Source organism: Patiria miniata, unplaced genomic scaffold (assembly GCF_015706575.1).
Source record: "Patiria miniata isolate m_02_andy unplaced genomic scaffold, ASM1570657v1 HiC_scaffold_13, whole genome shotgun sequence".
Lineage (NCBI taxonomy): Eukaryota > Metazoa > Echinodermata > Asteroidea > Valvatida > Asterinidae > Patiria > Patiria miniata.
Window position 1 is genome coordinate 18,271,255 of NW_024037051.1, and position 14,667 is coordinate 18,285,921.

Consider the following 14,667-nt stretch of genomic DNA (forward strand, 5'->3'; position numbering starts at 1 on the left):
CCTTGGAACGTGCAAGCCCCATGGTGCCATCTCATTTACATAGCTACCTCATGAAACATGAATATGCGTGTCACAGCCTATAAATATGAATATGCATATGACCTCAAACTTATAAATACGAATATGCAGCTGGTTCTAGATGCTAATTATATAAATTTCATTTCACATAAAAATACACTTTGCTCTAATTTCTGTTATATTTCACACTTTTTTTGCATCAGGAATACTTTGTTAAAACAATTATTTTACATTTACTGTTTAAAAACTTAATTTACTTGTTTATACTCAAATGATACAAGATTGTTTCACATAAAGTTATTTAGTAATACACAATACATGCTTCTGACCTGGAGCGTAATATTTACAAGGAAAACATAATTGTAGCATTGTCGAATGGTCTAAAATGCATTTTTTTTCTTCAAATAATATATCCATTGGTGGGATTGTACCTGACCGTTACAAATTATATCAAACACATATAGGTAATACTTTACAAATTTAACAATTCCTACTTTCTCCAGACTGTGTAAACAAAAAATGTGTAATAATTCAGTTAAGCAAATAACATTTTATCATCCGAGGAAAGAAGAGCCAGTCTTATGGCAAATTAACTTGGAAAGAGTTAATGCTAATAACATTTAACATTTGCAAAACACAGATGCTGCTGCACATCAATTCATTCATTTTGTGGCAAGTTAACAAAAAAAAAAAACTAAACAAATATTGACATGAATGCAATACCACTTTTTATCAAAAATATTCCGCACAAATTTGTTAACTAATTGTCATCCATATTTAAGCTGTTCTGCCTTTTTAAATTTAAATTTGTTTTTACAATACCCTGTGTAATACACATGCTAATTTTGCATGCTGATCTCAAAATTGTGTGATATTTACATTTGGCCATGTTCCAGATTAAAGCATACATTACTCCCTAATTTCTCCTCAGAACACTTTGTTTAAGTAAGTAGTTTCCCTTCTTGAGGAAAAGGTACAACTGTTCTGTAGTTTTGGCAGCTATAGACACTGTGCACAAACCCCCATTACGAATGGAGATTTGGGGAAGACCATTCCCTCGTACCCCCGCGACGCTGGGATACTCTGATGAATTCACGCTCTGATTGGTTGGATTTTGCGTGACCTGCGCGTCATCACGGTCATGACTCTGCAGAATTTGAAACGGCCGTTAAGACTGATTGATTACTCTTTTATTCCAGTTTAGAGATGTTTTTTTTTTTTTTTCGTTGAAAAGCGAAATAATGTAGGAAATTCTGTAAAACTTATCCGTGTTGTAAATTAACAATTCCCGTCAATTGCTCAGGCTCCGTTTCGAAAATTGTGTCCACATGGTCCGCAATGAAACAGAAATCACATCCGGTATGGAATGTGTGCATTTCTATGGGAAGTTTTCGGATAGCATTTGCGCATATTGACTAACTGCGGTCTTGAACAGCTGCAGCCAGATGCTTTATACATGTAGTTAGGTCATATATGTAGGCCACTTCCTTCACAAGATTCTGTGGAGCTCATCAGCGTATCCCAGCATCCTGTTTGCAGGGTGGGGGGGGGGGGGGTGTTACGAGTGAAGGGAGACCACTGGGAGGGACTCTTGAACGCATTGCCAGTAGGACAGAGGCTCAAGCGAAGATGCCAAGGTTTATGCACTAGGGCTATTCATTTTCAAATAATTTAGTATTGGATTAATCAAAACTGTTTTTAACCAAATATTTGGATATTCCTAGCTGCCAGCTGCAACATCATGCCCCACCAGTCAGAAGTTGCATGCGGAGCGCGCACCAGTTAAAATTTGCCTGCAGCAATCTATACGGAGCGTTTTGCAGTACCGGTAAGTACATTGTATGTTTGTAACTGTTAAGGGTTTGATCTTGCTAACAGGACAGAAACAACGTAACAGTTATCAAGCAAAAATGTTACTGCCGACAAAAAAAGTGGCACCTGATGACAATAAGATATGCCGCAACTTTATGATTATTATAACATGACAGTCGTGTGTGTATGTGTAGGCCGTCACCGCGCCATGGGGAATTTTTTTTTATTGTTGGGCAAATTAGGACCGAGTAATGGGGACTTTCTGCTGTCCCCACAGCGTTTTGGGTCCCTACAAATATCTCGTAGCAACGAGTGTTTGTCCCCACAACTGCGAAACAAGAATGTGCGAGAATGTAAACACCGGCAATCGTGGACCTAAGACAATACGTCCACGAATGACCGATTGTCCATGTACAAAACCAATGAGAGCTGTTGCTAAAAAGTTAAAAGTACAAAAAAAGGAATGAGGATTAGGGACAATAGGGGGTCCAGGAACCATGATTTGCCGGTGTTTACAGAGATGTGTGTATGTGTATGTGCGTACTTTTTTCTAACATTCGGTTGACGATAGAATATTTGAATATTCGGTATATTCGAGACAGCTCTATTGTGCACATGTTGAAAAAAATTTGTCACGCATACTTTTGCACACCCTCCCACTGCTCCCATTGGGCTCTTGATAGCGGTCGCAAATTTAAGTGCCATCTATTCTTCATACAGAGAGTCCATGTACCGTAGCTACCGAGAGCACGTAATACTAGTAATTTAACAGAATATATACATACATGCACAGTAATTTACATGTTTTGGAGGCAATTTCAAAAAGAGTTCAAATTCTAGCCTAGAATCACCTCAGTATCAACAAAGTCTAAAACAACATGTTTACACTGACCATCTCGAAAACTGCTTCTCTTTACCGCTAGACCTTTAACATGTATGCTTATTCTCAGTCAAAAGTCATTGACTTGTTCATGTACCTTGACACATGCAGCTAGCTAGCCAGATCAAGGGTTTCCCCTCGAGAAGACGGAAATGGAAAAAAAAATATCCAAGATCTGTAGAGTAGAGCCATTGATGACAAAATCCATCACAGCTCAACAGTCATCCACAGGCAGACAAGACTTATCCATGCAAACATGCAGAACAAGAAACATTCACAATTCAAGATGGCTGCCTGCCACATACAGCATAATATACACAGTGTACAATTACTTAGCAATTTTCAAGCGCCAACCAAGCATTTTGTGGAGCAGACTTACAGACCACTTTTCATAATACAAATCGGTGGGGCACAACTTTTGTTCCAATGGCAAGGGACCCTTCTTTGCCAGCCCGTGTCAATTTACTCAAATGGTTCACCTTATAATAGAGGCAGGTGCAGACAGCTCGGAGCTTCTTACATTGGCTTGTCTAGTTCCCTTGTCTGTAAACCTTCTCAGCACTACTTTATATACTATGCGTCATGCTCCACTGCACTCCCACTCCGTATCCGCGTAGCCGCCAACAGGGTGGTTGGTTTGGACTTAGAATTTTTTCCAGTGATTCCAACCTCGTAGCCAGAGATTTTAGGGGTGTATTTCCGAGTGGCGGGGTATTCTGCAATTACTCCGAGAGCAAGTTAGGGTGAGGACTTTGGTTAACCACAGTTTGTCTAACTTCACTCCAATACAGAATGGTCGGACTACTCAAATAGTTGGAGCCGAAGCCCGGTGCATGGTTGCATCGTTGGTTGCCAATGGCTGCATGTATCATAATACACAGCAGGGAACCAGGATTCAAAAGTTTCGTGATGACATTTTCACCAGCGTATGACAGGAGTTGTTCACACATTGCTGTTGGTGTGCAAACGTAAGTTGCGTTGAGAATCAACCACCAGTTGACTCATGGTACTTGCCCAACCTTCCTCCTAGATTTTGTATTTACTTTTCATGTCATAATTTTTAAGCTGTAGAATTCTTAATTGAGTTGTTACATGCATGCCTGAGTAGTTTATAATGCCATTTTCAACAGTAACTTTAAAAAGTCCACAACGGCCCTACAATTTACAGGACCCAATTTCATAGCTCTGACTCCCGTAAACCGGGCAAAGAATAGTTGCAGAAGATTCTGCACAAAGCGGTGAGGGTTCAATGTATATCATGAGTTGGGTGGGAATATTGGCATGTGCTCATCGGTACACACCAAGGATTCAGTGCTACACTTTAAATTTAATTACAAACTTTAGTCACAAACTGGTGACCATATATGTGCACATTATTCTGGTCAGTGGTATGAGGAGTTGCAGGATTCTGAACAACTCTCCAGGATCTTCCCCCAATGATGTTATCAGGTTGTAAACAAGTTATTCAGAATCCTACAACTACTAGCCCATAAACAAATTTCTGTTTTATAGCAACTCCGTGAAATTGGGTCCAGGATTCAGATGTTGCAAGTTTGACCCTTATAACCCATTAGCCATTGTACCATCTGAAACTGTTGGCCTATTATTAACAAACACTACTGCCACAGTTTTCAGAAGCAATAGTGTGTAATACACCACGTGGTTTCTGACAATCCAATGAATAATGGTAGAGCCAATTGCTGGGCTTTTCTACGTCTCCAAAACTTCCAACTCATCAAAGTTCAAGGATTCCAGCGCCCTGGGCGGCCGGGGAACGCCAGAATCTTCTGAGTTCTCTGTGTTTTCATCGTCAGAGAAACTAATGTGGAGTTTAGTGTCTGGAATGGACAGCTCATTGCCGTGTGGGCTCAGGCTTCCGTCAGACAGCACACCAGGGCTTTGGATGTTGAGAGATGTGGAATGCAGGGCGAGCTTGGTGAAGTGGTTGCCGGCGTCCGTCAGTCGGGAATCAGAGAGACTCTGGCCCCTGGAGTTGTGGTTGAAGTTGAGGTTGAGAGGCGACCGCTCGGTTAACGTCCCCGAGGAATCCGTCACTCCGCTGCTGTTGTTGTTGTTGGATGTCTCAAACAAGTTTGGATACTGTTGCTGCTGCTGTTCTTGTTGTTTCTGCTGATGTGGCTTGCTGCTGTGATGATGCCGGCGACGTTGTTTTGGGGATTTAACTCCTGGAGCCTCTGCTACCGGAGAGACGTTAAGCTCCAGCCTGTTCCCCGTCGAGTCCTGCATGGGTACTGGCACGATCACCCGGATGCCATCGTTGGGTGTCGATGTTAGCTCCTTCCCCATCTTTTTTGGCCGCTCGATTGTCGGCGTGTCAAACATGTCCCGGTCAGCCGGGCCGAAGCTGTCCCCCTCCGGAGGGTCTGAGAGAATGTTCAGCTTCTTCAAGCTGGTTGTGACCAGCTCCTCTTGGCTCTCATTCATGAAGTTGTCATCGTCGTAGTCGTCGACGTTGTGGCCGTCCGGGAGGATCGGGCCTTGGCTGAAGAGATCGTTGTTACTGTCTGACGTGCTGCCGCTACTCCGATCCCCAGGTTGCCTCTGGGATATGTTCATCTGTTTCATCTCCTCCCGATGTTTTTTGATGGCCTCGTAGTTGTCAAACAGGTCCTCCGGCTCTGGTTCCTCGGGGTTCTGGTCCACCAGATCAAACGGCAGACTGTCCGCTAAGGAAGGGAATTCCGGCAGGAGGATCCCACCTGATCTGGGCGTGGTTATCTCGCTGGGCTGGGATTTTTGTGTCTGCATGTTGACAAATGGGTTACCGGGGCTGGGCGAGGTACCGTTGAGTTTCATCTCCAGCTCCTGGATGTGTAGGACGAGTTCTTGTTGGTGCATCAGGAGCTCACGGTTGTGGACCATGAGTTGGTGAATTCGTGCCTGTTGAATTGAAACAAAAAGGAGCAGCCTCTTTAATATCAATTTAATCACGGCGGACTTAGCTTTTGCTAAACATGTTTTAGGAATTAATTCAATCATAAAGTAAAAAGTAATTAAATAAGATTAAATCAAAGTACATATTTATCAAATTACCAACAGTATCTGAACCATATCTGACATTTACTCTTTAAGCAAAGAAGATTGCTTGTGCTCTTGAGCAAGGCACTTTACCATTATTGCTTCGTCCTTCGGATGGGACGTAAAGCCGTAGGTCCCGTGTGTTGTGTAATGCACGATAAAGAACCCAGTAACACTTATCGCTAAGAGAAGGGGTTTGCCCCGGTGTTTCTGGCAGTGGCTGCAATGTGCGCCGCAGCACCTTGTAAACCATTATAAGGTGCTACATAATGGGTCTCATATTTCTCATAAACTTTATTTACCTTTCTTTAATAATTGACATAATTTCCAGCGCCTTGAGTACCTAATTGTTGGTAGATACGTGCGCTATATAAGACTCCGTTATTATTATTATTATTATTATTATTGCCTCACAGCCTTGCAATTTCCTTCATTTTTTTCTGTCCAAAGTGGGGATTCACGATACACTGTGCCAGCAAGTGGTCGGCTTCAAGAGGTCCTTTTCATCTTTACCTCTACTTCTGCCATACACTGCTTAGCAATTCTTCATCCATTCACACTGAATAAGTGACTCAATTAAAACTTCCTAATTATTGTGAACCTAGGTTTCAAAAGTTTTCTGGAAAAAGTGGAAAATGTTTAGAACAATTTCATTAGAATCTCTGGTAACACTTTGAATTGAAATAGTTTGGGAAATTGTCTTATTTGGGTGTGGCGACTACAGGCAGTAAGGCCAAAAAAAATATAAAAAATACTTGGTCTCTGGTCAGACCAAAGCTCCGGAATTGATGCGGCGACGCGGCTTTTTTTTTTTTTTTCTTCTTCTTTTTTTTTTTCAAGCTTGGATTGTACAGACAAGGTGGGCTACTATTTCTGCATTTTTTGGTGTCCTCATGTACAATGGTGTCCTCCATAATTTGCCTTGGTGCCCTTGATCATTTGCCTTGGTGCAATTTCCCATTCCTTGGTGCTCCTTGGTACAAAAATTTGAGGAGGTGCGGCATAGAGGCTTCTGTTGGAGCTACTGCGGAAAATTTTGGAATAAAAAGCATTGACGCGCATGAATAAAATCAACGTGCGCGCTGACCAGAGACCGACTATTTTTTTTTATTTTGGCCTAAACTTTTGAGTTGTAGGGAAGTCCATCACAAGTCATCCCATCCCAAGTACAGTCCCAAGCTATTCAATGACCTGTGACAAGGGCATTCCATTGTTATCTTTCATCCTCTGTTGCTTGTAATAGGACTTGGGAATGGTTGTGTCTGAAGTTTTTGGTAGCTCCAGTATCACAGCTCCAGCGGTACCACTTATGATAATGTATTCTTAAGTCAGCGGGCCAGTATGTTTATTCATGAGAACAGCACAACATCAAGATCATCATTGTTATTTAGTCAACCCATTACATTACAGCATTATTAAGAACAGTTGTTGTCAAGCCACCACACAGTATTCAAGTGGATAGGAACATGAGTTATGGATACAAAGATCCCTGGTTTGAATCCACGTCGTCACTGCTCATTTTCTATTGTTCATCTCCGAGTTTATCGTTGAGACAATTTAGTTTTAATTTAAGGGAAGAGAATGAGAACTAGCTAAGTGTCTTGCAATGAGTCAAAGGAAAAACATAAATTATCATAAGTGGTACAACTGGAGTTGTGTAACTGGTGCCACCGAACTTTTTAATGGACATGATACTACAAGACTCGTAACCATGCCTGACCTGCGACTCCATCCTGGCTGAGGTCTCGGCCGACAGCTGGTCTTTCAGCAGCTGCACCTGGGCCAGAGCGACCTGCGTCTGGGCTTCCTGCTGCTGCAGCTGCTGCTGTAAGAGTTGGCGCTGGTGGTAGAGCGACAGCGACGCCATGTGAGACATGCTGGCTTCGTCGTAGCCCATGCCCACCGGCGGGACAAAGGCTGAGAACTGGAAAGATGAGAACAGGGATCGTAACTTGCGACGTGTTTTATACCATTGTCAAGGAACTTACATGTATGTATCTCAAAGCTAATACGACGCGTTGCAAGTTGTGACGTGTTTCGCATCGCAACTCGAGTCTAATGAGATGCAAGTCCTCATTTTATGGACTGTAAACTGACAACATTCTTTCAATAAATTCATAAAAAAAGCCTTTATTCTCAAATATGTTTGCCATCTCATGTCCAAAAAAACGAGAATAACCTGTCCCTTCACTGGCAACTTACTTACGGATGTATGCGACACCCTTCAATGTCTTGCTCTGATATGACAGATACGGTACCTTCCAGTCTATTTTCTCAAAATTCCTTGAGATAATTTTGAAAATTTTGGTGGCCGAACATACAGAGCATGATCACCCAACACAATTCATTTCTAAGTGGGAACAAAATGCCATAGTCATCCCCTCCCCTCTCAATCTACATACCCTCTGCTGTGCGTGCGTCACAAAGAATGGATGCTTGCTCATCATCTCAGGCTGAGCACTGGCCGGCCGTTCTGGCATCTTGACGCCCTGGTCATCCGTCTTGGGTGCTTCCTTAGTGACATCTAACGAGAGTGGGCGGGGCTTGGCCTCGTTGCCCCCATCCACCGCTCGATCTTTATAAAAGTCATGACATAATAAATAATATTAACATGATGCATATAACTTCACAGTTATTACCCCTGCTCAGCATGCCACAGCACCAAATCTCTACAGCCGCTCGAGATCCGTGCAATCTGGTCTCTACCCTCACAGATACCCATTTATACTCCTTGGTGGAGATCCAGAGGCAATTCTTGAAAAGCGTCTTGCATTAGAACACAAACACCATGCTCCCCTGTCAGGGTTCGAACCCATGTCCATCGCACACGAATCTGGTGCAAGTAACCGTTGACCAACCTCGTTCCCCATGGGTACGATCTTGCTGCGCCATGTTGTTTCCCATCATTTCTTGCGCGATATTAACCCCTGGATTTGTCTCATTTAAATGTGTCAAAATATGACACATTATTATTAGGGCTGTAGTCGATGTATATAACGCGTTCCATCTTTAAAAAGTTGAAAGTTGTGTTTTTGAAGAATCAATCCTTTGAAACATAAGGTGTCGACACCATGTTATTTAGCAAGGATTTGTATTACATTGTAAATGTACTGACTCTTTCATCCCATTAAAACTGAAGATAAAGGGTTTTTTTAATCCAAAAAAGAGGTTGCCTTAATCCATTTTGTACAGGCATTTAGCAGTTTTGAAAAAAACAAAATGTTCGTGACGTGACCTGCAAAGCACGTGAGCGCATTATGGGCGTGCAGTCTTCGAAATGCGCGCGCAGTACGCTCTGAATTGCCAGACAGCATCGTTTATGTGTGCATCACAGCCAGGGGTAAGTGCAAGGAACGCGCACGCGCCCATGGAGTCGAGGCTGCCGTTTGACCACAGTGCACTACAAGTCAGATTCTTATTTTTATAAGTGAAATCAAAGATTTCAAAACGATGTGATTATGTGATGTGTAGCACTGCCTCGGCAGCAACATCACCCACTTATACCGGTATGTAAGATGCCAGCCACTCATGGAATGGTTCGCTCGGTTTCCCCCTTCGGTTTCATTGATGATTTGTATTATTACCGTATTCTCTCAGAGTGATCCCCGTTTGCTATTTCCTAGGTTAGCAGCATTGCTAATGTTGCTAACATCATGATTCTGGGCGGGATCCCTGGCTACAGATACAGGTTTTGATTGTCGAACCAGTATTGAGTCCCTGCAAGTCATATACCGATACATGTACTAGTTCATCACAAGTCTTTCAGTCTATAGTCAAGTCACTAGCTAAGCAAATGAACTGTTACAAAAGCATTCCTTTGTCATTGTTCACCCAGTTACTTGTGACCGGCTTTATGAAAGGACTCATAAAAGGACTTGTGAACGGACTTGTAAAAGGACTTGTCATGGACTCGAATACAACACTGAGGGATTCTGAATAGCACCCTTGAACAAACCCCTTGATGACAACATGGGGAACCGCCATGGCTGGACAGCTCAGTTGGAAGAGCATCGGTGCGGCTTTCTGGAGGTCACAGGTTTAAATCCCGCTCCAGTCAATTTGTTGAACCTTAATTGTAGTCAAAAGCACCACGTAGTTTCCCTTCGGGGTTTAATTGATGAAAACAAAACAGAACCAAACAAAAACAACATCAAGAAGGTTCTGCCAAGCGTACAATACTCACTGTGGGCGGGGCTGGGTTCGGTAGCCTGTTCCTCACCCTGTTTGTCGCTCTCTCCGTCGGCCTGTCCGTCACCTGTTGTGGACGCGTGCTGGACGCTCAGCTTGTGGCACACCTCGAAGGCTTGGCCAATGCTGCGCACAATGCGCATAGCTTGACTCTGGAGAGCGGAACACAAGAAATCAGGTACATGTAGAGTGATACTAGGCGAGTTTGAAAGTTGGACTCAGTAAAAAAACATAGGCCGGTTTCACAGTGATAGTTAACAATTTTAAAGATGTTCTTTCCCTGGTGCCACACAAAGAAAATAGATTCAGATTTCAGTTTTTAAATTGCAACACTTACAAAAGTTGTTCCATTTTGAATGAGACCTCAACAAAAAATGGCCAGCATTTACATGTAGTTATAAAATGATTACTTTACAAATTTTGAAATTACAAGTACGCGTTGCCCAACAATAATTCAGTTCTCACAGCACTGACAGTACAATCTTACATTTAAGTCTCACACATTTTAAAGGTTTTTCCCCCATATCTGTTATTTTCTATAATATCTTACATACTTTTGGGCCTCTTATTGCATTGGCTTGTACGGTAGCTGGCAATGACAACTATACCGCTTGATTTTTTTTTTTTATTATTACAAATTTTACACTAACAATATCCACAGCAGCAGAGAAAGGAAATGCTTATTTTAGACAGGGTCCCATCATGAATTCGATAGAGCGCCCTCTTGTGATGGGATATTGCACATGCATTTAGAAATGAACTCCACGTACATGTATTTGTGTACGGTACTTGTACAAATCCAAAAAGTCAAGAATTTGCCAAATGTTCATGCATTTCTTGGCTGTTGAGTCCCGTAATCCCTTTTCGGGTACTAATAACATGTACAGGTATGACAACTCGATGTCCACATTTTGTTTAATGTACGGACAAGGTCAGGGACTCAGTGCAAATAATACATGACACTTTTTTTGTGAGTGCTTAATTTCAAGAGCCAGTGGCAGGGACACACCTTGTTTTTGCATACCTATGGCTTGAAGTAGGCACAACAATTTTATTTAGAAAATTTGCATCTTCGCATATGAGCGTCAGACGCCATCGGTGATGCATTCGAATGACTATCACAGTGGTCTCCCTACATTATTTTGTGCAAATAACCATTCCTTTGAAATGTACATGTACAGCGCGCCCCAAATACCCACAACATTTTGTTTTGCGAGGCTCTATCGTTGCCGCGGAAACACGTACCGCCATTATCTTTATATCATTTTAAAGCTTGGAGTCTTAACTTTACCCCTGGTATTGGTTTGATTTCGAAAAGGGCTTTGAAATTATTCGTGTTCAAAGAAAGGCATGTCAAAAACAACTCAACCGATTTCACAGAAAATCAATCATGCATATTTTTTTCTAATGTGGAAATGGTTCATCATGTTTATGATATGACGATCTTGTTGCCTTTTACTTTCTGTGTTCCCTTTTCTTTCAATCCACGTGGACTACGCCTTAAATAAATTCACAATATTGTTCATTTCAAGTTCAATGTGTATCAACACGTTTTTTCATTTATTTGTTATTTCAACCGCTCATTGACTCGAGTTGCATCTGATGTAACGCATCATGGAATTCCCTTGAAATCGGTTGAAATTGTTTTTGACATCCCTCTATTTGAACACGAATATTTTTAAAACTCTTTTAAATATCAAACTAATACTCGCCAGGCATAAAATTAAGATTCCAAGCTTTAAAATGGTGTACATGTAAGAACAATGGCGGTACCTGTTCCTGTGCGCACGCTAGAGCCTCACCCAAAAAAAATTGCAGGTATTTTGGGACACGCTGTATTGAAATGACACATCCCTTTTTGGTTTACAATTTATGTAAATTTATGTTAAGCTTTTAATCATTTCATGTTTTTTTTCTCACAACAAAGCCATTGATGCCATTCAAATAGTGAGCCCAAAGTTTTGCTCATTAAAAACATGTTTGCATAAATTAATATTGGTCTCCGTCATAGTCTGACTTCTGAAACAACAATGGATCACCAACTCAGAAAATTTACAAGGGCAAATATCTGCCTTGAATGACATCATACTTTTTTTTCATGAATACGGAAATTCGCATCAGTACCAAAAAAGAGTAGAAAATCAAATTTGAAAATGACAATATAATGATCGAAATAAAGTAAAATGGGACACAAAAGGAGCATTTCGAGGATTGCTTGAAAAGATGTCTATTATTTGGGCCCTTTGAAAACCAGGAGACCAGCCTGAGGAGATACTAAATCAGTGACGGTATCTAAACTCCGTATCAATCGATTCAAAGCCCCCAGTGAAACTCAATCCTTAAAATTGTTCGTGTGGAGGATCCGATAGCATCAGAAGGCTCATGTTTCATTCAAAATATTTTCCAGAAGCCGGTGAGCTTTTCTAAAGAGCATTATGCATTGATGTCTATTTGTGATCTCCGAAAGGAACTGAACTGTACACTAAACAGCATTGCACTTGATTTTCATTATACAATCTTATAAATTTCAAATGCCAAATTTGCATTGCAATATACATGTACATGTACTTCGGAATACTTTATGTACATTTTGATCACTTTTGGATGATTTTTCATATGAATTAAGTTATCAGAATTGTAATGTATTCAGTGCATTGTTTTGACTTTCATTACACTTGATTTTCATTATACAATCTTATCAATTTCAAATGCCAAATTTGCATTGCAATATACATGTACTTCGGAATACTTTATGTACATTTTGATCACTTTTTGATTAACCCGAGCCTCACCTAAAGCTACAAAATATAAGTGGGCACAGAACTCATAATAGTTTTTGGTATTTGGTGCCTGCATACATAATTTTTGCAGTATTTTGTAGTACTCAGTTCTTTATCCCAAATTCATAAATACCTAAGACAGTTTAGGCATTCCTATTGGTCAAGCGCCCGTCACGTGGCCGGTCTTAAACGGATGATAAAGACATGGCTAGCTGGTCTTAAACACTTTTCCAGTGTCACATGAAATTTGGACTCCCATGAAATCCAGTGCCTTTTAACGTTTCATTGATTGAACGTTTAAATTCCCCACGTATGCATGTGCAATACTGCCAGTGAATCATTATTTCATACATGTAGTCCGATATTCACACTACACCAGCCCAGCTGCGTTTTGCACGACATCGCGCAGTATCGCACGACCATGGAGTTGGAATGCTCGACGCGCACGCAATTGCAGAGGGGCATTCCATATTATAGTCAGAGGAGTGTTTCGTAAAACTTGAAGTAAAATTGTTGAACAAAATGGTTAACAACGTCTAGTTTTTGACTTGTTTTGATTTTTGGACCGAAAAGATTGTTTTTTTTTACCAAAAAGGTATTCATGAATGGGAATAAATATGTGTTCCATCGGTATTAAACACTCTGTTTAAAACCGGTGTGAGTCTGGATGGGTGATTATCACCCATCCCAACTCACACCAGTTGTAAACAGAGTGTTATAATACCTCCGAAACACACTTTTATTCCCTTAGTAATGGCTACGACGTAAGGGTGAATACATGTTTAAGTCATTTATTGAGAGGGTTAAATACAACGAATGCAAAAAGCGTTGGATTTTTGTCTTTAAGTTCTCAGTTCTTACAGTACATGAGTCACGATCTTCCCAGGCACTTACTGCCTGGATACATGGAGTTGAAAGTAGTCACGTTAGATTTTTTTTATGAGCCCAAAGGAAATTGTTCCAGACAGCTCTGTGCATCAGTGTCACATGAGAGTGGTCGTCAGTGATAATGTGATCATGTATCGGCAATTACTGTTAATAGTGACCTGAAGTCTTTGTACCGATTCTGACAGCTTAAGTGGGAACGGATTTTTTCCCTAATGTGATAAAAGTTCAACTTGCAGCACTTAGCCAAATACATGTAAGAAACGGTGCACTTTCCTGCAAAGACAATGGGTGGATTCCAATTCAGATAAAAATTACAATGTTCACACACACACACACTGCGTCCTTCACACTGGGCCGCAAAGTGCCTTCTGTCCAAGTCCTTTTTTTCTGTGTTCTATCTCACCAAGATCTCTTAAACTCTTGAAATTCACCCTCTTATCAAAATAAAAAACCACCAAAAAACCCTAAAATCGAAAGTCATTTCCCCCCTTTGTGATGGTACATTTTGTAATTAGTGACCTCATAGTCTATTGTCTCCCCCCATCACAATGTAACACATTTTCACAATATTGACGTGAGTGATTTTGATGTTCAAAAATGTATGTAAGGTGTCGCGTCATCAGAAATGACAAAGCAACTTTTAAAGGAATCCTACAAATTGTCAGTCAGATTTGCTCATAAAATGCTTTTTCCTAAGACCCTTCCACTGAAAAGCAAGGACAGAGGAGGGTACATCTTTTTTCATGCTGCCTTGCAAAATTGTTTTCTTAAATTCTACCTTTTCAGAGAGAAATCTAACTATACAGAAAATATTGTTTTTGTTAAAAGGTATCCTAATCCAAATTCTGTAAAACAAACATTCTTTCCGAAAAAAAATATATTTTGCTCTCTCGCAGACCTGAAATCCCTTTAAAAACTCTCTTTCACAACCTCTGCCTCATCCCCCGAGGGCAGTATTTAACTAAGGTGCTTAGACTTTGCGCATCAGTGACGGTTACGGCTCCCGCCAGGTTGCAACTAATCAACCGCGCAACGATAAAAAAATAATAATAACCGGATTCC

The 14,667-nt window shown here is 41.0% G+C and overlaps 1 protein-coding gene across 2 annotated transcripts in view; it reads right to left on the minus strand.

Annotated features, from left to right (window-relative positions):
• Positions 1–2,068: 2,068 nt before the first annotated feature.
• LOC119721442 (carboxyl-terminal PDZ ligand of neuronal nitric oxide synthase protein-like) overlaps positions 2,069–14,667 on the minus strand; it is an 82,237-nt gene continuing 69,638 nt past the window's right edge. The window contains exons 7-11 of one of the 2 annotated variants that reach the window (XR_005270193.1): positions 9,933–10,089; positions 8,152–8,324; positions 7,470–7,673; positions 4,231–5,611; positions 2,069–4,196 (exon numbers count right to left, since the gene is read on the minus strand). Coding sequence is in view for 1 of the 2 variants with exons in the window: in XM_038191521.1 (XP_038047449.1) it covers positions 4,421–5,611; positions 7,470–7,673; positions 8,152–8,324; positions 9,933–10,089 (1,725 nt within the window). In the remaining variant the exon portion in view is untranslated. Of the gene's footprint in view, positions 5,612–7,469; positions 7,674–8,151; positions 8,325–9,932; positions 10,090–14,667 lie in introns of both variants that reach the window. The other variant, XM_038191521.1, reaches the window with a different exon arrangement.